Below are 25,251 nucleotides of genomic sequence, written 5' to 3' on the forward strand. Positions count from 1 at the left end.
GTATACACATAAATAAAGATTATAAGACATAATCCTATTTCCCAAGAAACTAAGTTTCTTTGGAAGATATTACATATGAATATATCTAAAGAACAATAAGAAATTGTATAAGTGATCTATAATTATATTTCATGTTCCTTAAACATTATGTGTCATTCATATTCTATAAACCAGTGGTACTAGGAAAATTGTAACAGAAAAAAAGAAAAAGCAGATGAGCCTACCTGGAAACATGTAAATCCGATTGCGTGTGTGTGTGTGTGTGTGTGTGTGTATGTGCGTGTATGTGCGTGTGTACATAGTATACCATGGCAGCTCATGTTTAATATATATCAGGTATATTTCTAGTGTAGAATAATAACTGCCATCCCATTTTCTCATTTTCTAAATTTAGAACTAGTTTTATTGGGTTTTCTCAAAGTATGGTACTTCCGTGGCCTCTTAGTTGAGAAATTTGAGGAAAATTGGATCACCGAAACCAAGGGTTTCTGGAAGGTTTTTTTTTTTTACCAATACCTTCATCTATGTTCTAAATAATTCCAGAAGTTTCTATCTGACTCAGTGACTTTTGTTTGCCATTCACTATGTAGAGTAACTGCTTTTGGTTGTTGAACATATATTTTTCAAATGTCCAATAAAAGGCCCTTTGCAATTCAAGCCAAAAGATTGCTTTGGGGAATTTAAAATTTGAATTTCCTGAGTTAATATGACACTTTAACCTATAAAAGACTCCACTGAAATGGCTTTTATTTGCTAATAATTGCAGACTTAGGTCGGGAAGACTTTCAGCAAAACATAGTTTGTTATTCTGAGCACTCTACTTTTATGAATGTCAGTAATTTCAACCATTTATGTGAAACATCAGTTGCTAGTAAGCTCCTTTTTTGTTTTATTTTCCACAGGTCTAGAGTACTGACAACACATGCCAATAAGTAGATGAAAAGCTCCTTACAAATATGACTTGGTATTCTCCTAGGTTGCTAACCTAAAATTAGCGTACTCATCTTTTACTATTTTCTTCTTTAAGATACTTGTTTCCTAGGGCACTTTGAGCTTTTTGAATTTCACTATATAAAAGACATCATTTTAACTAGCAGATGGCAGTTAATTCTCTTGTAATCAGCACTTACCTATTCCCTATTCACTCAGCTGAAAAATCAGAAAAAAATTACTTTTAAAAAACCACAAAATAAAAAAATTGAAACAGTATGTCTTCTGAACCAATAAATATGTGTTGAGGGCACTCCAACACAAAAATAGTTATTTTCCCTTCTTTTTAAAGATGATAGTATTTTCACTTATTTTGAAATTGCTTATGATTTCTAGAAGCATCTTTGGGAACAAGGGAAAAATCACCCAATTTACCCCAAGGTAAGATTCATAAGATTGTCAGAGTTGGCTGCAGAGTTTAAAACAACCCAAAGAGGCTCACACTCAGCAAGAAAAAATAAGGAGCCAGAATAGTAGAGTCTTGGAAACAGAACAGAACACAGTCACCCCTACCTGTGGGGGACTGGTTCCAGGACTCCTTGCAAATACCAAAGTCGACAGATGCTCAAGTCTCCTATATTAAATGATGTAGTATTTGAAATCAACCTATGCACATTTTCCCATATATTTTAAATCATCTTTAGATTATTTATAATGCCTACTACAAAATAATTGGTATGTCAATAGTTGTTATAATGCCTTATTTTAGGGAATAATGACAAGAAATAAATGTCTGTACATGCTCAGTCCAGATGTGATCTTTTTCTCAAATATTTCAACCATGGTTGGTTGAATTCTTAAGTACAGAACCCATGGAGGCATTATTAATGAATAATTAACATTGTAAAATATTAAAATATTAATTAAAAAAGTACAGAACCCATGGAAAGAGAGCGGACTATTTTCATTCAAGAATCTGGGGGTCTAACACAGTGGAGTTTATTGCAATGTAGTTTGCTGTATACCTTGTAGGAAAAGAATGTCCTGGGAGTCCTGTGGGCTGTCACAGCAAAGTTATTTCATGATCAAACATTATTAAGTTAGATAAGAGATCTGGACAGTTTAAGCTTATCTGATTCTATGTTTTGTATTTGTTATTTTTGCTCTTAATTTCCTGAGAAGGTTTAAGAATGGCAGAGAGGCCATAGGCCAAAGTAGCATCTATAACAGGACTTACAGTCCTACTGATCCAGGCAAGTCTCCTGTGCGGGCAAGAAACTGGGGAACATGAAGGAGACAGACTAGGGGAAGCTCAGAGCATGGTGTTTTCCCTGATGTCCCTATGATTGAGTAAATACTGCAATCTAGGGACATTCAGAGAAATGATACATCTGTCCTTGTAGTGTAGGACCATGACGTTAAACAGGGAACAGCAGGCTCTGTTTGCAGCTTGTCATCTGAAGGCACAGCCCATTCAGTTACTCAGCTGACCCCGGTGTAGCAGGCTGTGCCTACCTGAAGAGCAAGGCAGTATCCCAGGCCATAATTCTGCCTCCTGAAGCTTTTTCTCCTCTCCCCTTACAAAGGAGTATCTTGAAGATCTGGCTCTTCAGCTTGTGATAGTAAAGGCCAAATCTCAAAATACCAAGGTTCAAGTATGATTGAGAAGTAGAAGGGTAATAGGAGACTGCAAGGACTGCCGGGGCTGTTGAAGAGATGGTGGGAATGTGCAAGCACTGGGCTTAGTTTTAGAACAACTGCAGTCTCAGTGCACTGTTATTTGAGCTCCTCTCTTCAATTTTCTAGTTTTAGGTAATTTTCACTCAAGCTGCAGCACCACTCCTTATTTTGCTGCTGGTTTAATATCGATGCTTGACCCACTCTTAACGGTATTTGGACCTCTTTTCTATAATTCAGCTGCACTTACAGGCACAGATTGGCCTGTAGGTCAAACCAAAGGTGTGACAGGAAAGGTATATTCTTTGTCAGATTGTTTATCATCTATTTTGGACCCATGATTGAACTGGATTGCTAAAATCTTAAAATACAGTGGATTTCCCAGTAACCTGTATTTGGGGAACTTCATTCCACCCATCACAGTTTTGGCAAAACATAAATCTTGAAAAATGCTCGACACACAAAAGAAAAGAACAGTTGCAGCCTTTGAATGTGTTGCCCAGCCCCAAAGTGACCTTATCTCACTGAGTGGGTTGTTTCAGGTTTAAAGTTAGGATTCTGCATTTCAACTTAAATAGCGCTTAAAAGAACTGTTGTTGAAAATAACAATGTTACAGTAATATCTCAAAGAACCAAGCATTATCTGATTCTCTGTAGCACCAGTTACAGTGTCAGGATGCCAAATTTGAATCTGAGATCATAGCCTTTTGGGGGTGTGGGGGGTAAAGAAATTCCTGATTTTTTTTCCCCTTCAATATTTTGCGGATAGGAAAATGTTCCAGAGAAGCAACCTAGAATTTCAGAAAGAAAACAATGTTTCTTGAAAAATCCTATTTAGAGTCCACCAAATTAAAAACACAGACACTTAGTTGAGAATTCTGCCAGAACACTTCAGTGAAAAGTTGTAAAGTGAGAATTTCATAGAAGTGCCAGTTCCTTGCTAAACCCAAACTTTTAACACCTTAAAAGATATAATATGTTTTAAATGACTTCATATTTAACCTTGTCAAAAAGAAAGAAATCCAAATGCTCACAGGGGCTTGGATATCTCCCATGACAAGGCTTATGTGGGAGGCCATCCAAAGATAGAGCACCACATCCTGAGCCTGGATTCTGCTTGTGGTTCAGCCCAAGGATTTAAATGACTTAGCAATCTACTGTATCCATATATATTAAGGACAGACTGCCTTAACATAGGCTTCCTCCCTTACAGAGTGGCAACTATAAATGTTGGGATGCTGCTTGTGTCGTGGGAATGAACCAGCCCCATTCTTAATCCAGTACCTGAGCCTCTTTACTATCCTGGATTCTTTCCCTGTCACCTGCTATTGCTCTACCTCAGATGTGAGTAGACAAATCTTTCTACTCCTCCCTAGGGAGGCTTGCAAAGCTACTTTTGGAAAAACATTGATGTCATTACTCCAGTTCTTTTTTTTTTCTGAGATCTTCCTACAGGGAGAGCCTCAGAGAACAGACCCTCAATTCCCTTTTTAAAATCCTTGGACCAGATGTGTTTGGAACTCAACATTTTTTCAGAGATGGTGTTCATAGCATATTTTACACAAAACCTCCAGCAGGGTCTGAGCCAGCACCTCATAAATATGTGAATATTTCTGCAGTGAAAATAGAAATTTTCACAATAAATGGAATGAGCAAAGACCATAAATAGCCTGAAATCAGTTTGGGACAAGTTTGCCATCCAATGAATTTGGGTGTTAAATTTGCAAAAGAACTTTCAGTTTCCTGAGCATTTTGGGTTTTGAAATTGAAGACAAGAGATTTTAGACCTGTATTAGGTTTTCAAAGAGCTATGACAAACTAACCTATTTGTTTTTAGATAAAGAGGAGATGAGCCTATGTACAAATAGCTTAAGGAGGACTTTCAAAGAAATCTTTAGGTACAGATTTTGATATATTGAACAGGATTTGAGATAAGTGGGTTGTCCTTGTCCCTGGGCTTCTGGCATATGGCCTTGACCGTCTGTATTTCAGAGTTGATCTGTGACGGTGCTGTTGTCATGGAATCTGTGCTGCCTCACTGCGACATGGAGAAAGGGACATGAGTGGGCCAACCTAACCACTCTGAAACTCACAGGAACATTCCCAGACCAGAATAAAGAACCAAGCAAGATGGTTGGAGCCAATTGGCATGCTCATACAATGACTCCATAATAAAGTAATTACACAGTTCGATTTTTTTAAGCATATAACCCCCCCCCCCCTTATGTTCTTGATATAGGGAAATGTTTGTAAAGCCCAAATCATTGATGTTTTCAAGGTGGGGCTGGGAAGACTATCTTCTGGGTTGTTATGCTAGGGACTGTATACATGGGAAGGACTATTTTCCTGGAGATTAGGGCTGTCACCAGTGAATACATAGAGAGATCAAGGCTTACTTGGCTTCCAGGGCCAGCGCAATGATGCCTGCAGCCATGGGAGCTGAGGCCGATGTTCCAGTGTGATTGTCGGTGCATCGCTGCCTTAGATCCGTCGTGATCTAAAAGACAGAAGTGAAAAACTCAGATCTCTGAGGTCAATGTAAGTCATATGCAAGTAGAATGAAATTTACTCACAAAAGTGAAGTAGAGGGGTGTTAAAAGATTTGTTTGTAATTTCTTGTTCCTGCAACCCGTGACAATATTGCTTCCAGACAATCACCTGTGTAAACCGACTTTGATGAGAAAAAGATTTGGAAATTGTCCTTCACTTCTACTAAAGCCAGAATCAGGACTAAGGGGAACCTATGGCAAGAAACACTATTAATTTTAAACTGCAGGCATCTCATATAGTTCATCCTAGCACAAGCTCTGGTTAAAACCAAAGTTCTTTCATTGCTCCAATATTTTAAAATAATTAAAATGTGTTGAATCGACAGCTACTAAGCTTGGCATTGGGAACCTAAGAAATAAAGCTATATAGCCCCCACTTTTTCCAGACCATTACCCTGACAGTGCTGTAGGTTTCAAGCTAAAGTCTAAACAAACTCTGCCATAGAAGGTAAGTTTGGTTGTAGAGCTTTCCAGAATTTATAGAAATATTGCAAGGTCAAACTAAGATTTCCTCAAAGACTTCACATAAATACAACAGGACAGACTAGTATGCTTCATATGCAATTTAAGCACAGAGTGTCTGCTTGTCCATTATAGAAAGAGATTACCTATTTCTCTATTTTTATTTTTTAATCAAAATATGAGAACTAGATCATTTTTATTTTCTTGGATTGAATCCAGTTCACTTCAGCTGTGGCTGAATAATATCATCATCCAGCAAGGGCAATGGTTTTCAACCTTTGTTCCATCATGGTCTCATTAAGGAAGAAAATTAAATTTAAGTTCTCCTTTAATAAGAGAAATTAAATATTAGGGAAGGATCTTTCTGGAAACCATTGTAATATTGTAAGAGTTCTAAAATTCTCCCTCCTGGAGAAGAATCTATCTTTGCTCCCTTGGGACTAATATCACATGCGCTTAGAAGGCACAGGCTTGTGAGGTGAGTCCACAGATTCACTGCTATCACTGAAGACGTCAGTAAATCTTTCTTTGGCAATAAGACAAGTATGTTACTACCTATTACAGATAAAAAAAAATATGTCAACATAAAGGTAAAGGAGGATAAAGGCAGCAGAAAACAAAGCCCTGTCTTCCCCAGGTGCTTCCTTTAAGAGGAATGCAAAGATGAGTCGAATTTGGTTTGCTACACAACTCCCGAGAGCTGAATCCCCTCCCCTTTAGGAGTTTCTTCTCTGTTCCAGAAGGCTGTCTTCCATTATCTGTTATCATTCTAGACTGACATCCTGGCTCATTCAGTTTCACAGGAGGCCATCTGTTCTTAGTATCTTTTGTTTTTTATGTCACCTCTAATGCCACCAGATTATCTGTGTGAGGTAGGAGTAATGGCACAAAGCAGTTGGAAGAAGAACCAAAACGTATAGAACCATGTGGATACGGTGGTGTGGATGGACAGAGTTTATCCACGCTGTTAACAAGTTTTCTGCACTTTCCATTATTGACTTTAAAGATGTATTTTTATTGTGCTAAAAATCGTATAACATAAATCTACCTTCCTAGTATAATTTTTATGTGTCCAGTACTGTAAGACTAATTACATGAGCACTGCTGTATAGTATCTCTAGATCTTTTTCATCTTGCATGAATGAACTCTAACCACGGAACAAGTCTTCCTCGCCCCTCCCCTTATTCCCTGGCAACCACTGTTCTGCTTTCTGTTTTTATGTGTTCTAGGTACTACATGTAAGAAGAATCCTGTGGTATCCATCTTTTCCTCATTAAAAAATTTCACTTAGCATAATGTCCTCAAGGTTCATCCACATGGAAGCATGCGACAGGATTTCCTTCCTTTTCAAGGCTGAATAATACGCCATTTTGCCGATTCTCTATCCATCCATCTATTGGAGAACACTTGGAGTGAACAGAGCTGCAGAGTTTGCACGTGTGTGCAAAAATCTTTTCAAGGTCCTATTTTCAATTCCTTCAAATATATATCCAAAACTGAGATTGCTGGATCATTAAAAAGGTAATTCTACTTCTTTTGAAATTTTAGGTTAATCTGCAGCTTTATTTTCTGGTCTCCAGAGTCACTGCTGTTGAGAGATGGCCTTGCCTGCATTCCTTTCATTTTACCTCAGCCATGGTCACATTCCTTTGTCTATGCTTTATTATTATTTTTTTTCAATGACTTGTGCCTGGATTCAAGATTTTTCATGCTATTTCCCAACTTGGCTCTCCTGGCTTATTCTTCAGCTGCACCAGACACTTTCAACACACAGAAACAAATCCAGAATCAACACTCCAAGTGTGTGTAGCAGTTTTGAGTCTAATAAATAACCACCTCCAGCCAAACATGAACAATGAAAATTTCATGTCAGGTTTGCAACAGGAATATGCCTCATCCACATAGAGTCATTCGGTATAGATCACATAACACGGACTTCAATAAAAAACTGTTTAGGACTTTTATAAATAGACACCAATGAGGTGTTAAACGCTCTTCACATAGGCAGGTCTGGGGAATTCCAAGTCACTATTGTGCTGCATTTTAATTTTTTTTCCCCCAATCAGTTTACCTAAAAGAAAAGTGAGAGTAGGAAGTAGGGGTGGGAAAGGGGTGGAGTAGCCAGGTGACAGAAAGGGAAAAGGTTAAAAGGAATGGGGGTGGGGGGAGGAATCACAACATCCTCACTCCCTTCTCATCTGCTTTAAGTGGACATTGCAGCTGGAGCATCTCAAGAGGAAGTTACTGTCAGTGGTGGAGCTATTTAGGTGTAAATTACTGAGAAGTTCTAAGCTGGAGTTCTCATCATTTAGAGAAGTCACAGTATAGGAGAATTTTTATGTCTATCTTTAGAAAGAAAAGGCAAAGACCACCAAGGAAAATGCAATCTTGAAGAAAAATGATGTTCTCCAAACTGGAAGCACATGAGGTAACCCCATTAATCACAACGCACGCAAGTAGGACCTGACAGTGTCATTAAAAGGAAAGTTGTGTTGGATGTTGGGCACAGAATGTGGGGCAGGGAGAGTCCAGAGATTCTATGTGCAAAGCCAGACAATAAAGCACTTTTAATGTCAGATGTTCGAAAGAATGTCTCAGAAGTTGGTCTCCATCCTGGTGGCACATCCTGCATGCTACAGATTCCCTCAATTCACTACCCAAATCAGAAACAGAATTTGCCTCCAAAGAGCCTCTCAGATTGCTCAAGAAAATATCATCTGTGTCCATCGGAGGGAAGGAAGCTGGAGAGGAGGACATCAGGCCCTGAGCCAGATCAAAGCTGGCCTGATCAGCAAATTAGATTTTTTCAGCCTCTCAGGATCAGTAGCAGATGGTTTTTTGGACTCCACAAAGTTCGGATGTGATCTTTACTTGGTGAGAAGAGGGTACTGTTTAGGTCTAGCCAGTCTCCTCCTCCATCACCACTTTTTCTCATCCTAAGATCTTATTTCCTAGTATGTCACATTTCATTATTTGAGCTGATTGGGCTTTTGATTATAAGCTATCGATGCGGTTCTCTAGGGAATCACAGTGCAGATTGATTTTGGCCCTAAGTGACAGGCCTTGACAGCAACCCCACAAAGGCGGGGGGTGTTCTCTCCACGATGACCTGTGACACGTTTTACATTGAAGGATCCATATTGTCTCCTGTCTGTTTAAAAGAGCAACTGAACAGATATTTTTAAAACATGGAGTGATTCTGCTGTCTGTTTCTGGTGTTGATTTTGATTTGGATTAGACATGTGCCAAGAAAGCTGTTTCAGACACCATTATGGGGGAGAAGGGCAGAAGCTGAATCTTAACTCTATCGATGAATAAAGGAGAAGGAGTGGATTTATCAAGCACAGTGACATAAAAAGGAACGAGGACCAATGAATGTTTTTTGTGTTCACAATGGTGTGGAATTCAATCATGAATGACAAGTCAGTCCAAAGCCTCACTCCCCTGTTGGTAAGAGAAGCTGTAAGTGTGAAGTACAAGCTTAGGTTTTGCTTATAAATGTGAGGTTGCTATGATGTAAAGGGATCCCATCTCAAATTATTGTTGTATTTTCCTAATGTTCAGCTCAGTTCCATGCACAAAGAAAAGCACAGTATTTGCTAAGATAAACTGCTAAGATCAATCTGCCATATGCTCATTTTAAGGAAAGCTTTAAACTCTAAGCAACCCCACAAGGAAGGGTTTCCCTCTCATTAGGAATAACTTTCCCACTCATTAGGAAAGGCCTTAAAGTCATGTCTTTCTTGTCTGTCTCTTTCTTGTCTGATCACAGAAACTTGTAATCATCCTACAAAAAAATTTGTGTGTACCTGTATATATACAACTCAGGGGTTCAACTATAGCACTATTTGCACAATTACTACTACTACCCCACTGCTTCTCCTAAAACAACCTGTAGCAAGTGAAGCAGTGTCCAAAAGTACATACAAACCCACAGAAACTTTGCAAGGAAGATATATTTACCAGCTAAGAATATGGAGGCTCAAAGAGACTAAATAACTTGCCTGAGAACACAGAGCAACCAATGGGCATGGGAGTGGTGAAGATACTAAAATGTGAAACAGCAGCAAAAGAAACTGAGTTTCAGTGGATAGTCCTCTATGAGAACAAAAGCAACAGAGCCAGGGCAGCAGTAGCAATGGTAGCACTGAGCTTGAGTCCCAGCCCAAGTTAGCGAATGGGTACGGCAATGTTCCTTCAGGGCACCGTTAAAATCAGAAGTTGTCAGAAATGGGGTCTTCTTTTCACTTTTTAACATTCTCAACAGAATGTGGATCAAACTTCCAAACATACTAAATACATTTGGATTTGCTAGTCTTTTACTTATGAAAAATAATGGTGTTTGCTAAGTTAAAAAGAGGAACAGAGATGATAGAGGATAATATGGTACAGATGGTGACAGCATTTGAAAAATGAATTAGGTGGAAGGTGGAGGTGTTTCTGGAAAAAAAAAAGTGCCTCTGCTTACAAGCATTAAAAGCAACAAGATAATCCTCCATGTGGAATTGGTCATTTAGAACAACCCTGAAATACCAGGCAGCAGGGTTTCTTTTTTTCTGAACACAAATAAAATAAATGACATTGGGAGAGGGTTAAGCAGCACATACATGCTTCAAACCCTGGCTCACAGAATCCCTCCCTGAAGGTACAATGGACCCATATCCTAATCACCAAGACAAATGACTAAGGGAAAATGTCAAAGGCTGAGCAAGTCCCAAAAGAAAGAGATAATTTAATGATGAGAGTGAATGGAGAGAGAGGAGAGCTTTATCCAGATGATAGAACTTGTGAGAAAGGTGGAGGGGCAGTGAGGGCTCACAGGTGGAATCTGAATGCTCTTGGACATTAAGGAGGGTGACATGTACAGCTTTATTATATAGCAAGGTTCCTGTTTATTTCCAATGCTAAATATACTATCAAATATCAATTACCTTCCATTAATCTGCCAACTGAAAGAGTTTCTCTAAAAAAAAAAAGAGAGCCTCCCTCCCTGTCCTCCTGTGTCTACATAGACCATTTGTGAATCTTCCATCCTTCCAAATGTCTGATATTCAGGGCTGGGATGTAGCTCAGTGGCAAAGCGTCTGCCTTACATTCTTGAAGCCCTGAGTTTGACCCCCAGTTCCAAAAAATGCAAACAAAAAAGAACCCCAAATATCTGATAATCATGCACAAATGTTTATTGAGCTCCCACACTTTGGAAAGAAATAAAAGTTTATCGTCCCCAAGTATTTCCCACTCCAGCATGAAAAACAGACAACAAATAAGAAAATGAATATGACCATGTTAAGTAGCTCTCAGTGCACTAGAAGGAAAATTGAACAGGAAAAAAGGAGAAGAGGGAGAAGGAGGGGACTGCTATTATTTTAGGGAAGGGAAGGAAGAAAATCCTTTCTGAAGTGAAATCTGAGAAGAGACATAAAGGAAGTGGCATCTGAGGACAGGATGCTTCTAACAGAGAACACAGGATGGAGCCCTGGTCTGAACATCACCCAAAAGGTGCAATCTCGGGAGCTCAGTGCTGTGCCTTAGATTTTGTCGGAGGTCTAATTAAGGGAGTCATGAAAGAAGAAAAGGCATGAAGTTTAAAAAAAGAGGAATGAATAGAAAATACAATGGACACCTATATATTCTAAGTGTTTCTTTTTTTAACCACTGTGAAAAAGACACAAAATAGGTAAGAAAATTGCCGTTCCTTCATACAGATCTGTTAGGTGTCATTGAAGGTATCAAAGGCATGGCAGCACACAGATTTACAAGATGGCTTTGGGGGTCCATCCTGAGTGGAACACTTTTTCTAGTTGTGATTTTTTTTCCTTTTTAACTTTTTAAAGTGTTTTCTCATCAGTATTGGAGGCATGATAATCCTTCTCCATGATGTTTTAAAGCTATAATGAGATGATGTATGTGATGTGCATAGTACCAGGCACATATTTTTAGGGCAAAAAAATGATTTTTATGACATATCAATAAAACTAAAAATGTACTATGCATGAGATATGGAATATGATGTATATAAGTAAGGCTAATAAAATATGATTTCACATCATGGCTTTAAAAATAACTACTGCTTATTATTATAATAAAATTTATATTTTGGAAGCTTCCTTTTCTGGAATGAGCCACAAGGCCACCAACAATCCAAATGTACGAAAGCAAGAACCATACCAATGTCCAGAGTTGTGCTAATGGTAATGGCAGGAAAAGCAGGGACAGAGATGATGCTATGTTTTGAAACCTGGGACAAGATTTCCCTGCTTGCAAACCATGAAAAAGCATTTTGTCCAGGACAAGTACAATTTATTTGACAAAAGTACTTTCCCAGAAGCTGAGAGGAGTTCTTTCCCCTCTCCTCAGGTCCTCTGTGACTGTCTCGGTTCAAATCACAAAGGTGCTGTATGAATGAAGAATGACAACTGCGCTCTTCTGGAGAGGCTGCAAATGACAAAAGGAAATGAATGGCTCAGGGAAGGGAGCCCAGTACAAAGGAAGACACTGCCATTCCTGTAGCACTCAATCACAGATGCCACTAACAGGATGTGGGCATCACCCAGGGACCACAGGCGTCTAGGTTCAAAGCCTGGTGGAAGCAAGGTCCCAGGCATAAGGCGGGATTATTCATCATTCTGACATCTTGAAGGAAAAGGGGTCAGCTGGACCATAAAAGGCTGATGTCGCTGCCAGCTCCACTCATGTTCAAACTGTTAACATGTTCGCCATCAAAGTGCCTTTCTTTATGGAGTGGGTGGAACAGAGCACAGTATTTCTTAGGTTGGAAAAACGGAGGTGCAAAAAGCACCTCTGTTAACAGCAGCTGGAAAAACGACCAGCCTGCACTCCCAGGGTGCAGTAGGTTACTGGCTCCGGTAACAACAGTGCCTCAAGCTTTAGAGCTTCGATGCTCACTCAGCTTGTCATTATTCTCAGTGTCCTCTAGCTTCAGGAAATCTCTGAGTTTGGTGCTGATATCACCTCCATTTCACAGGAAATGACAAATGTGACTCAGCACTAGTGGACACTGACTATGAATTAGGGGACACAGAGGCAAAAGAGCTAATTCCAGTCAAAAGAGCTTCATTTCCATAATAAAGGCAAAATCTCACAGAAGCATCATTTTTTAATTAAGAAAGCCAGACTTTTCTAGACACAGTGGTGCATGCCTGTAATCCCAGAGACTTGGGAGGCTGAGGCAGGAAGACTGTGAGTTTGAGCCAGCCTCAGCAACTTAGTGAGACCCTATCTAAAAACAACAACAACAAAAGGAAAGGCTGGGGATGTAGGACATTCTACAGGGTTAAATCTCTGCATTTTCATCTTTTACTTTATGTTTTGGAGTTATTCTTACTGATGAATGATGTGGAAGTACTGACCGTTGGGCTTACATATATTTTTGTTATTATTATTATTATTTTTTTCTTGGACTGGGGATCGAACCCAGGGCCTTTTACTTACTAGACAAGTCCTCTACCACTGAACTGCATTGTCAGGCCATCATGTATATTTTTAAATCCAGCCATGTGGATGAATTAGGGAAAGATGGGGATATGTACATGGGTAAGCATCTTCTACGTAAGCCAGTCTACAAAATGTAACTAAAGGTAGTAAAAAGCAGTTGAGAAATCAAGCATAAAAAAGAATCATAACAAGCGGGAGTTAAGAGACACTGAATACATTTGGATCAAGAATTACAAGAAGGCTAGGTGGCACATGCCTGTAATCTAAGTAACTCAGGAGGCTGAGGCAAGGAATCACAAGTTCAAAGCCAGCCTAGGTAATGCAGTGAGAGACTTGTCTCAAAATAAAAACACAAAACAACAACAAAAACATAAAAAAAAAAAAAAACAATGGCTAGGGATATAGTTTGGTGGTAGAACAATCCCTGCCCCCCAAACATGCTTTACATGAAGGAGGTACAGGTCAAATATTCCTTATCCTAAATGCCTGGACTGGAAGTGTATGGAATGGTGGATTTTTTAAAGATTTTGGACAATTTGCATATACATAATGAGATATATTGGGTATGAGAGCCATGTCTGCACAAAAAATTCTTTTATGTTTCTTGTGCACTTTATATACATAGCTTGAAGGTAATTATATAAATTACTTTGATTTTATGCATCAAACAAAATTTCATGGTGCGGAGTTTTCCACTTGTGGTGGATTTGGGGATTAGGGGGTTCAAACTGCAGTGCCCTATTCTCTTTCCTATATGCCACACCTGCATGGCTCTGCAAGATCTGAAAGCAGGATCTTGGTTAAATGCTATCAAGTATCAGGTAGAGCAGCTCTGTTCCACTTTAGAAAGACAAATGCTGAGACAGTTTACAAAACCACAATCAGAGAAATAACCAAGAGCAAAGGTGTCTGAAACTTAGAATCGCCAGCACAGTGTTGGGCACTCCAAAGGTCAGCGTTTCCTTAATCATCAATAGGTTAGGCACTTCTATTGACTTCCTCATTATCTTAGTTATAACTGTGAGCTATACATGGATAAATAATAATTTTATAAAGAATGTCTTTGAGAAAAAAAGACCAAGTAATTTGTCCAAAGTTCCCAACTGATAATTAGCTGAAGAGTGAAAGAAACTTATGTAGACTGGACCGGCAACCTGAACTTTTAATCCTTTTTCTGCTTGCCTAGAAAAGAGGACATGTTCACCTCGTAGGACTTCTGTTCTTCTCCATCCAGACTGTATGCTGCAGTCTTAGAAAAGCACTTTTCTGGGGGTACACACCTGTAATCCCAATAGCTTGGGAGGCTGAAGCAGAAGGATGACAAGTTCAAAGCCAGCTTCAGCAACTTAGTGAGGCTCTGAGCAACTTAGTGAGAGCCCATCTCAAAATAAAAATATAACAGGCTGGGGATGTGGCTCAGTGGTTAAGCACACTTTGATTCAATCCCTGGTATTAAAAGAGAAGGAAAAAAAAGAAGCACAGCACCTTTTATATAGGTACAGTTCAAGTTAAATAAATACAAGTCATTCCTTGGTATCTGCAAAAGATTGGTTCTAAGTTTCCTTATATACTTTTATATATACTTTCAAATTAGCTGGACTTAGACACCAAAGAACTGCAGCTAAGGTTAAGTCAGTGATAGGGCACTGAGATGGGTCAAGTTTTTAGTTGCTCTGCTACTAATTCACAATGTAAATGTGGACCAATCATTTCTGCTCAATAAAACCAATGCTTATTCATGTCTAAAGTTACATTCAATCTTTGACTATAACAATAGAGCCAAGCATTTTCAATGAATTAGTAACAGAATGACAATATTTACAATGACTTGTGTTGAGTATCATCAGCTAATCTCACCTATTACTTGTACATATATATTTATGGTTCTTTCTTCGTATTTCAAAGTGAACATGAAATAAATAGATAATGAGAGACATGCAAATGTCACATACTATTTTCTTGTCATAGGACTCTCCGCTGCTATAGGTTGTGGCTAGTGTAGATGAACACTCTTCCAGGTACCAAGGTTTCTTTCCACTCTCTGCTGTGCTGCTGATGGAGATGGTATAGATGCTATTGGTGTAGCCATCACAGGAGCAGTGGTCTTTGCTCCTTCCACCATTGCCAGATGCCCAGACAAACACAGAGCCAAGGCCTCTCCGCCCCTGTTGACAAAGAGAGAGAGCTAAATGATGGTGTGAAAAGATGAGAACCACAACACTAGATGGAGAGAAGATCAGAAAAAAAACAGGGCAAAATTAGATGTGTGCAGGATGTCAATAATATTCACTGTATTTAAACAGCATTCAGAGGGGGTAAGAGGAGTTATTTCAGTAAACTGAAACAGTCATGCAAGTATCCAAAGCACCAGTGAATATACTAATAATGGCTACAATTTATGAACTGAGAAAAATTCTAAATGCTTTTCCTGAATTGGATTGAATTCTTTCAACAACCTTAAAATATTTGTGAAATTTTTGTTCCCATTGTACAAATGAGGAAATGGGGTACAGAAGTTAAATGGTGTTTCTAAGGTTACCTATATAGTAGGGCCAAAATTTGAATCCAGATAGCCAGACCCCAGAATTGGAATGTTATTAGTTGTAACCCCCTTAGTCATATAATATTGCTTTAAATCTTCATATCCACCATGAAGTAGGTGTGATTATGCATCATTGTTTTATATTTGAGGAGCACAAGTTCTAGAGAGGTTATGCATTTATGCTGAATTCCATTGTCAGTGAGCAGCAGAACTATGTACCAACTATGCAATTCTTTCTAGAGCCAACCTCCCCCATTCATGGTGTGGATGCTGATTACTGAGGCATGCTAATAACACTATAATAGTAAAGGATTTCAAGATTGCATATATTTTGGAATCCCTGAGTTAATCTTAAGTAACCTTCTTTATTGCAAAACTTCTAAGAACCTTTAATGAGTGAATGCTCATTTCAAAATTCTGAGAACGGTGTAAACTCTAATGTAATTTCCAAATGTATTTGGCCACAGATAACTTCTTCAACCAGATATGTTAACTTTTTTTTCTTACAATGCTAGGAGACAGAGACACGTTCTGTATGCTGAAATTTGGTCACTTAAAATAAGATAATTAAAAGATTCTCTTAAGGCCCTAAGTAATTAAAGAATGGAAGTAAAGTAGAATGCAGATGCATGAAGTAAAGCAACTCTGGTTCGATAAGATGATGTTTTCAGGAGAAAACTGAAGTAAGTCAAAATAAGAAATATTTCTGGGAATAGCTGTAGTTGAAATCCTAAGTAAGTTTTATCATTTTAAAACCAGAAGGCATATTGGAGGACATCTAGGCCAAATGCATCATTTTTGAGTCAGGAAGTAAGAACCAAAGTCACATAACTGTTGATGGCTGAGTCTCTTTCTTCCTTCAAGGCCTTGTATTTCTTGCTACAGGTGGAGGGAAAAGTATTTAAGATGTTGTCTTGGAACTTCTGGGAAAAGAGCCAAAGCAAAAGAGATGATAAAGAATCTGGAGTATCCAGATAAACTCTCTCTGACCTTGAATTCTCAAGAAATAGAATATTTATGACATGATTTGACTAACCAGAACACAGGTTTTGTACTTCAACTTGGAAAATGCAATATGATTACACAGGAATGGGGAGAAAGCCATAAAGAGAGGGGGGAATCAACTCCGGCTGCTGTTGCTGCTGGACACTGGGCCTGGACCTGGCTCACCATCCCTCAGCTTCCTATCATGATACCCATGAGACAGAGCAAAATACAAAACTCGCCATGCCGTCATTAGCTAAGAATCTCACTGAATGCTTTGTCAATCGCAAGCAGAAATTATACCTCACCTTGGTGTGTGTACTGGGACAGAAACTCTTGTGACTGACTCACATCTAGATCTCAGAGACAAAGAAAAAAAAAAGGCAGAGAGAAAAGAATGTTCCAACTCATTCATCACCAACAACTTCCCTCTCAATCAGGCACTGAGGGGCTACATTGCAGACCTAAAGGATGTTCTCTTGGCAAGTCAAGAGAGCCCATGCCATGGCACAAAAACCCCACCTCACTTAAACAACACAAAGCATGATAGATTAGGAACCACAAGGCAATGGAAAGAGTAGCAGATACAATCACATCCACTCACTGATCTAGGTAAAATTATGAATTGTGTGCCCACGTATAAAATTCTATTAAAATATCTTCAAAAAGTAATTTGATTTAAGAAAACATTCAGAAAGTACTTTTGTTTTTATGATGTAGTTACAAATGTAGACTGCAAAAAGAAAAGTATGTTTTCAGTTTAGAAAAAAATGTGCGTGCCTGTGTGTATGCACGTTAGACACGTAGTCTACCATACGGTGACAATGGACAAGAAGTAATCCTGGTTGGTAAGCTTAGAAAATATTTTTATTTCCCTTTTTATATCAACCTTCCAAGACCATGAACTATTTTCTTAAATTTTTTTGGTTATTGATGGACATTTATTTTATTTATTTGTACGTGGTGCTGAGAATCGAACCCAGTGCCTCACACATGCTAGGCAAGCGCTCTACCACTAAGCCACACCCCAGCCCCAACCATGAACTATTTTGAGAAATAAACTTTCCTCTCTTCAGGGGGTAATTTTTTTAACACTATGATTGAAAGGGTTTTTACTCATAGAAAGTCTACTGCGTACCAAAAACAACAGAGGTCAAAATTTCTAGAAACCTGCACCAAGAACGGTACAAGTTTTATTCTGCACTATCCAAGTCTATATTATCATCGTTTTACAGATGCGCAAACTGAGAGGCATCTGAGAAAGGCAACTGAGAAAGGCTTGCTAATTCCAGAGCCAAACCTGAAATACCAGAGCCAAAGTCTGTGCCTTTAACCCTTACAATAGACAGGGGCAAAATGAGGTCTAGTGGTTATTATTCTGTTTTCAGCCAAATCTCCTGTGTCTTTATTTCAGCTTGACATTAGGATCTAAAAGCAGACCAGTTCCAAGTTCACTGCAGACTTAGTGGGAGAATTAGAATTAATAAAGGATATATGCCTTTTCCTTAGCACCAAAAGACCTTGATTCCAAACCAAAATTTCCCTGGAAATTCCAACACTAGTGGGGCTCCCTCAGAAGTATAAAGACTGTTTTTCCTATTCTGGCAGCACCCACAAGTAAAATCACTATGGAGGAACAGTGACACTGTTAAAGAGTCCTTTGAGGAACCACTGGATTGAGAGAGGTCTGGGGGACAAGGACAGTTGGTCGCTGATGCTCTGAAAATGTTCCTTCCAGAGGAGACATCCTTCTATTAAAGGGACAATTCAAAGGATTCACTTTACAATGGAACAGGAAAGCCCCCAAGGACAGAGTGTGTTCACTAAACATCTCCAGGTCTGAAGGGACATGAGGACATGAGAGTCCCCAGGGCTGAAGATAGAGGGACTAGCAGGAATTGGTCAGGAACACACTATCCCACATTGACCCTGCAGGGAGGTGGGCAGCACATGGACTGAAGCCCCAATCCCCTCCTCCCATATCTATTTCCCTCCAGTGTACTCCATGGGCCCAATCCTGCCAGAAGCCAGTGAACTAGGAGTCCATAGACAGAGGTCATGGGCATCAGTGTCCTTCCGGCCCAGAGCTTGTGGAGAGAAGACCTGAGGGTTGAAGGGGAGATATCTGGCACAGTCCTTTAAGAGTGCTACAGAATAAACTGTGTTCCCCCAAATTCATATGTGCATGCCCGAAGGCCCAATAAGAGTGCATTTCTAGGAGGATCACTAGTGAGGTAATCAAGGTTAAAGTGTGGGGCCGAAAATAATAGGCCAGGTGTCCTATTAAGAAGCAAAGAACAGGGTGTGTGGGCACAGAGGAGAGGCTTCCATGAAGGTGTCTGTGTGGAAGAAATATGTATCTTGAGAATTCATATCCAGAGAGGAGGCTTCATCAGAACTCAGCTGTCCTGATACATTGACCTTGCACTTCCAGACTCTAGAATTGTGAGACAATATATTTCTTTTGCTTGATCTGCTCAGTCTGTGATATTTTGTTAAGGTAGCCCAAGCTGACTGAAGAAGAAGAGAGAAGGAGATGAACAGTGCCCTGCCCCTCACAAAGGAGACAGAGTACAGATGCAGATATCATTCCATCCATGAGGCAATATGACCTTTATGCCTGTATGTATGATTTATGATCAAAGTCCCAGAAATACACAGGCTGAATTTGTGGTCTGAAAATGCCATAAAGACAGCTGCTAAAGATCTATGGGGTTAATTTGAAACAATTAGCAATTCACAGATTTATTTACTGCAGATGCACAGGGGTTTTTTATTAGGGTGAAATATTCAGAAACCAAAACATGTGGTAAAGAAAAAAATCTGGATATTGCCCTCCAATTCAGAGTAACTTAAAAATTAAATCATTATGTAGTATGCAGGTAGAAAGGAAGGTGGGCATAATATTATATTAAAAAAAGAATTCCCAGATACATATTCCCTGTAGTAAATAATGATGTTTTCTAGCATGGTAAATATTATGAGTGCAATTGGTTATTTAAATATGGCTCTGAATGAAAAAAAAAAAAACCCTTTGATTTAATTGAGTGCCAACTTAAAAGTTAATGAACTTAAGGCAAAAGATATTGTGAAATCCATGCAGGATCCATTCAACCAAACACTAAATAGTCTTTTTCATTGTGTATCTAAATGTGCATGTGTTTTTTCTTATGTGTGCCCTACAAAAATCAATTTATATTACCCCATAAGCATTATTTTTAAAGGATAGAGAGGAACTAGTTTTTCTTGTGGCTCAGAAGGTCAGAAAAGGCCACTTTATGCCGGATTACCAATTCAATCATACACCAAAAGCTAAGTTTTGTTTCGTTACATGGTGTGATTACTTTTTAGCCAATGAAGTTATTTTATTTGACACTTTAATATGACTTTCTCCTCCTGTGTTGCTTAGCAAGGCTTCTTAAAGAATCTTAAATAAATAAGGGAGATCTCTTGCAATACAAAAAGGAGGAAGGAAATGATAATGTATGAATTCTATTATTACCCAATTAAGAGTAAAATGTAGAGTAATGCCAGAAAGGTAGATATTATTATATGGATTTTTACAAATTAGGAAACTGAGACACATTAATGGTCCCTGCATCATTTAACCAAAACATCATGGAGACAAGAGATAAGGACCCCATGTCTGACCAGAATCTATGTATGTGTGTATATCGACATGAAGAGACATGACAGAATAACCCTCAGAATGAGAAACTTCTTTAATTTATCTGTGATGTTCTCCAAGTAAAACCCAAATGCCTAATTTACTAAAGCCCCATGCTATCCTCTCCCCAGTTTTTACACATTCCTGTCCTCAGTGGTTAAAAAACACAGACCTCTCTGTCAGCTCCTAGGTGTGGCAGGGGTATTCCATTCTCCATGCTCCATGGACACTGGGCTTCCAGGGATAAGGGGGACAGATGTGGGAGACACAGGACACCTGCAACTAACAACTCAGTAGCTTAGATATGAGGAGAACTGGGTACCTTTTTAAAGCTCCATTTCCACAACATATCTTCCTTCTTGAACAACATTCACTGAAGGAAATGGGCCTGATCTTGAAATACATGCAATGGCAAAGATAAATAACAAAACTAAACTAAAAAACCACCAAAAAAGAAAACGAAAAAATAAAAACTTCTACAAACTGCTTCGGCATTCACAAAAGATGTTTGTCCCAGAATTCTCAAACAGTGCTTTCGTGAATTAATTTTCATAACTTTTTAAATCATTATCATTCATCGGATAAATGATTAACATGACCTGAAAAATACCCAGAAAAGAAAGAAAGTCAGCAATTGAACACTAATCAGGAGCAGATGGCCTCACCACTCCCAGAACCTTGGAGAGGAAACTGGTCTATCTTGGTGAAGAAAGCATTCTTTGAAATGCGCATAGAGAATGAAGTCATGGTACAGATGTAATAAGACATCTTTGGGATACAGCTTATGAAATTCTGAGATTTTTTTTTTCTTTAATCAGTTCATTTGAGGAAGATGAAGACCAAGGGCAAGCAAATCAATTGTATGAACCCAGTTGATAAAGTGGGCCACCCTTTCCCTTTCAATGGACTTGAATAAGACAGACATGAGATGTTTTTAAGGACTAAAGAGACCTGGTCTGTGAGGTTTACGAATCTGGAGCTTATGCGCTGCTTTGAACAGGAACAAGCCTACAACAAGATACTAAACTTCAGGCCCCTCATCCTCATCCAGAACACAAGCATGTGGGACTCTTATTTTTTATGAGCTACCCACAGCTGGAAAGGTCCAACAGGAAGAGTATGCAGGTTTCACTTGATGCTGCTTCTCAGGATAATTAAGGTAAACAGAGGGTTTCAAAAACCAAACTGTCATTAATTATAGTTTATTTATTTGGTCATTTGAGTACAGCCAATGGTTCAATAATTCCTCTTGTTTCCAAACAAAATTCCCAGGAATGCTACCCAATGGGAAACAATAGCTCCCTAAAGGTCAACCAACAGCTCTCCTCAGCTCTCCGCAGCTGATCCAAGGGCCCATCACCTGCTGATGTCAGCACCTGTTTCAGCACCAGGCCCTGCCCCTGCTACTGTCTCAGTCTTCCTGTATCTGCTTCAGTTTTCAAAGCTGCCCCCAGGGCCCTCAATTGGCCTCAGGGGAAGGACTGTCTAAACATCTCCAGACTGACTTACCAAAAGCAATCTTTAGGGTGTCTCCATGATTCTCAGCCAATGCTCAGCCACAGTCTCTTGTCTTTTTTCAACTACCTACCTACCAAAGGATGGTGGATGAGAAAGATTGAAACTATGGATATATTTATTTTCTACTTCTCTGGGGGAGGGCGGGGGAGAAATACACTAAAAGTGGAAGAAAGCTTATGTGAATAGTGACCCATTTCTCTTCATTTCTGTCTCCTCATCTTTTTTTCTCCTTCTCACACTCACCCATCATTTTAGTCTTAGCAGTTGCTCTGATTCTGATACTGTGCTTACAATAGGTTGCTAGGCCAAGTATGCGAAGTGATGTTTTTATGTTCTTTTGACCTTTTAATAATACAATGAAAAATATTAGGTGGAGTTATTAGCAACCATATTAATTTTATCATACACAAATGAAAACCCGTTTTATATGCTTCCTGAGCATACCAAATGCAGTTGGCTTCACTTTATTTTTGATTAAAAATAGAGAGCCCAATAATGATTATGGAGTCAGTTGCTAGTGATGGCTGTGGGAAGTATTTCTAGTAAAATGACAAATTTGAAATTATTTTTTTAAAAATCAAAATTTACTTTTTAACTAAAAATGAAAAACTGTTAAAATCCCATTTACAATCTATGTTTAGGATCTTTTCACAAAAACTGTGAATGTTCTAGTCCATGAATGGACAACATATTGCATTAAATTCAGGGTGAATTTAACTTAATTTTCAAAAGTGACACTTGGAAATATTGAGTCATGTAGTTGAAGACTAGCAAAAAGAATATTCAGTGCTACAAATGCAGAACTCTCCACCATCAAACTCCTGTAAACAGCTAATTTTATGTTTATTGTGTTAAATAGAAAGAAAAAGATGGGTTGCAGCTAAGGGTGTACCTCAGCAGTAGAGTGTGTGTTTAACATTTATAGGGCCCTGGGTTTTAACCCCAAAACAAAACAAAACAAACAAACAAAAGAGTTGTTTATCTACCACATCTGCTAGCATATAAATTCAGGAAAGCATCAACTCACTAAAGGCTGAGTAGAATCAATCCTGTTTTCAGAGATGCCCTTTCTTTAGAAGGATTGACACTGAGGGCTTATATACTTAGCAGTTTCTTACACTTTATCACAAAATCGCACAGCAGGGTGGTGCTTGTTCCTGACAGCACATTACAATAGCGTGAACTTCTTTTACTTCATTTATTTTTACAGCATAACCAGAGGAAAATCAGTCTTTCATGCAAAAGGTAATAGAATGTCTTTTAGGTAACAAAAACTGGGTGTATTTACTCTTGCAAATACATATACTTTTGAGGAAAAAAATTTATTTCTATAACCTTCTGATATTCTGTACATGCACTTGATCTTGCCTTATCCAATGCTGATTTCCCTGACTAGTAGCAATACTGGGTGTTCCTAAAAATACTCAGTAACATAATAAGGAAAACACAGCTTAACAAAAGCAGATTGGAGAAAAAATTTTAAAAGCAAAACATCCACCCATTCTACCTTACCTCTTCTGCCAAACCCAAAGTTTCCAAATAATTGTCTGCTTTTAAGTTCTACCTATGGTCAATTCCTACAGGCCAATTCTGTTTTATCTCAAACCTCATCTTCCTCATTTGACTCACAGAAGTCTCAGCAATTATTACAGTTTGGATCTTAAATGTTCCCCAAAAGCTTATACATTGACGGCTTGGCCCTAATTCAGTAGTGTCAAGGTGGGGTCTTTTGGAAGGTGATTGGATCATGAAGGCTGTGACCTCATGAATGGATGATTTGGGGGAGGGGCTTTGTTATAAAAACAAGCTATCTTTGCTTCCTGGCTGCCTTGAGGTAAGCAGCTTTACTCCAGCACACACTCTTGGTGGTCATGATTTTCTGTGTGACCACAGGCCTAAACATAATGAAGCCAAGCAACCATGAACTGAAAACTCTGAAACTATAAGCCAAATTTTTCCTCCTTTTAAATTCTTTTTCTCAGGTATTTTGTTACAGCAATGAAAGCTGACTAATACAGCAAGATTCAAGTAATCTCAAAAGCCCAGAAGAACAGATTTTGAACATTTTTATTACCATAAAGAAATGTTTAAAATGATAGATACACTTAATCTGATTTAAACATTACATGATGTCTACATGTATGAAAACATCAGATGGTGCCCCATTAGTATGTACATTTTATGGTTTTATGTATTTAAAAGAAAAAAATTAATTTAAATTTAAAAAGACAGAGGATATTATATACTTCTGTTCACACATAGAGGCAACAGCCCTTTAAGCTTTGAGCACTGTGCAAGCTGTTTTCCCATGGTATGGAGACTATTAACAGTGGTTAGATGGGGAAACATGCAGAGGAGGGTTCTCAAGTACTCATTCCAAGCAGCTAAAAATGTACATGTGCATGTCATATGCTCTCTGAAATAATCACATTCAATAATTTGTAGCACCAACACAGCTGTTCTTGGTATATCTGCCATACCAGAATTCCCATTTTTTGGAGAAGAAAAGTGATTCTCATACCTGCCAAAAGTCTCTACATGTTGGATTATTGCAGACAAAAAGAAAACCCAGACTTTCAGGAGAGCCAGGGTTATGAAATTGGAAGGACATGTTTTTGTTTGTTTGTTTTTGGCGGTACTGGAGATTGAACCCAGGGGTGCTCTAACATTGTGAGCTACATCCCCCGTCCTTTAAATTCTTTTTATTTTGAGATAAGGTCTTGCTAAATTGCCAACATTGGCCTTGAACTTACAATCCTTCTGCCTTACTCTCCTGGGTGGCTGGGATTGTAGGCGTGTGCCACTGTGCTCAGCAATGACATTTCCAAAATTAAGTACCCGTTCTGAAACTTCTTAAAAATATACTATTATCTTTAAATTTATATTGAGGGAGTAAAACTTGAAAAATTCCTTTCATAGAGAATAAAAACATTTATTATCATCAAGAGTATGAAAAGAATTTACTGCAAATGTTTGGAAAAGCACTTGGACATGAGGATAGCAGAATATTCCAGCAATAATGCAAAGTTTATACTCTCCTCTAAGTTAGTTTTAAATGAGAGAGTTCTCACTGTGAGCTGATTCCAACTGCCAACTCAACTCTAAAAGAGTAACAATCTTTCCCTATCTATAGCCCACAGTGGGGCTTGAATGATGTCATAGGATTCTAGCACAAGAAGCAATGACCTTGATCTTATGGATTATCCCATATTATTGTGAAATCAAGAAAATCATATATATACATATACATATATATAAATATTTCTACCCATAAATATTTAGTCTTAGACCAAAATAATTTATACTTGAAAACATTAACAATCAGCATTAGGCTCATTTTTTTTTTTTTTAATGTCTCTGTGGTGAATAATCTGGAGTCCTTAAAGATGCATCAAATCTTGCCCTTCCTCTAAGGAGACCAGCAGCCAGGCTGAGAACTTCGTATGTGAGATCTTATTCAGTCTTC

The 25,251-nt window shown here is 38.6% G+C and overlaps 1 protein-coding gene across 6 annotated transcripts in view; it reads right to left on the minus strand.

Annotated features, from left to right (window-relative positions):
* Nucleotides 1-25,251, minus strand: part of Pcsk5 (proprotein convertase subtilisin/kexin type 5) — a 434,410-nt gene that overhangs the window by 224,732 nt on the left and 184,427 nt on the right. For all 6 annotated transcript variants that reach the window (XR_011704087.1, XM_027940145.2, XM_071600559.1 and 3 more), the window contains exons 8-9: nucleotides 15,027-15,239; nucleotides 5,004-5,104 (exon numbers count right to left, since the gene is read on the minus strand). Coding sequence is in view for 5 of the 6 variants with exons in the window: in XM_027940145.2 (XP_027795946.2) it covers nucleotides 5,004-5,104; nucleotides 15,027-15,239 (314 nt within the window). In the remaining variant the exon portion in view is untranslated. The remainder of the gene's footprint in view (nucleotides 1-5,003; nucleotides 5,105-15,026; nucleotides 15,240-25,251) is intronic.

This window comes from Marmota flaviventris, chromosome 13 (genome assembly GCF_047511675.1).
Source record: "Marmota flaviventris isolate mMarFla1 chromosome 13, mMarFla1.hap1, whole genome shotgun sequence".
Classification (NCBI taxonomy): Eukaryota; Metazoa; Chordata; class Mammalia; order Rodentia; family Sciuridae; genus Marmota; species Marmota flaviventris.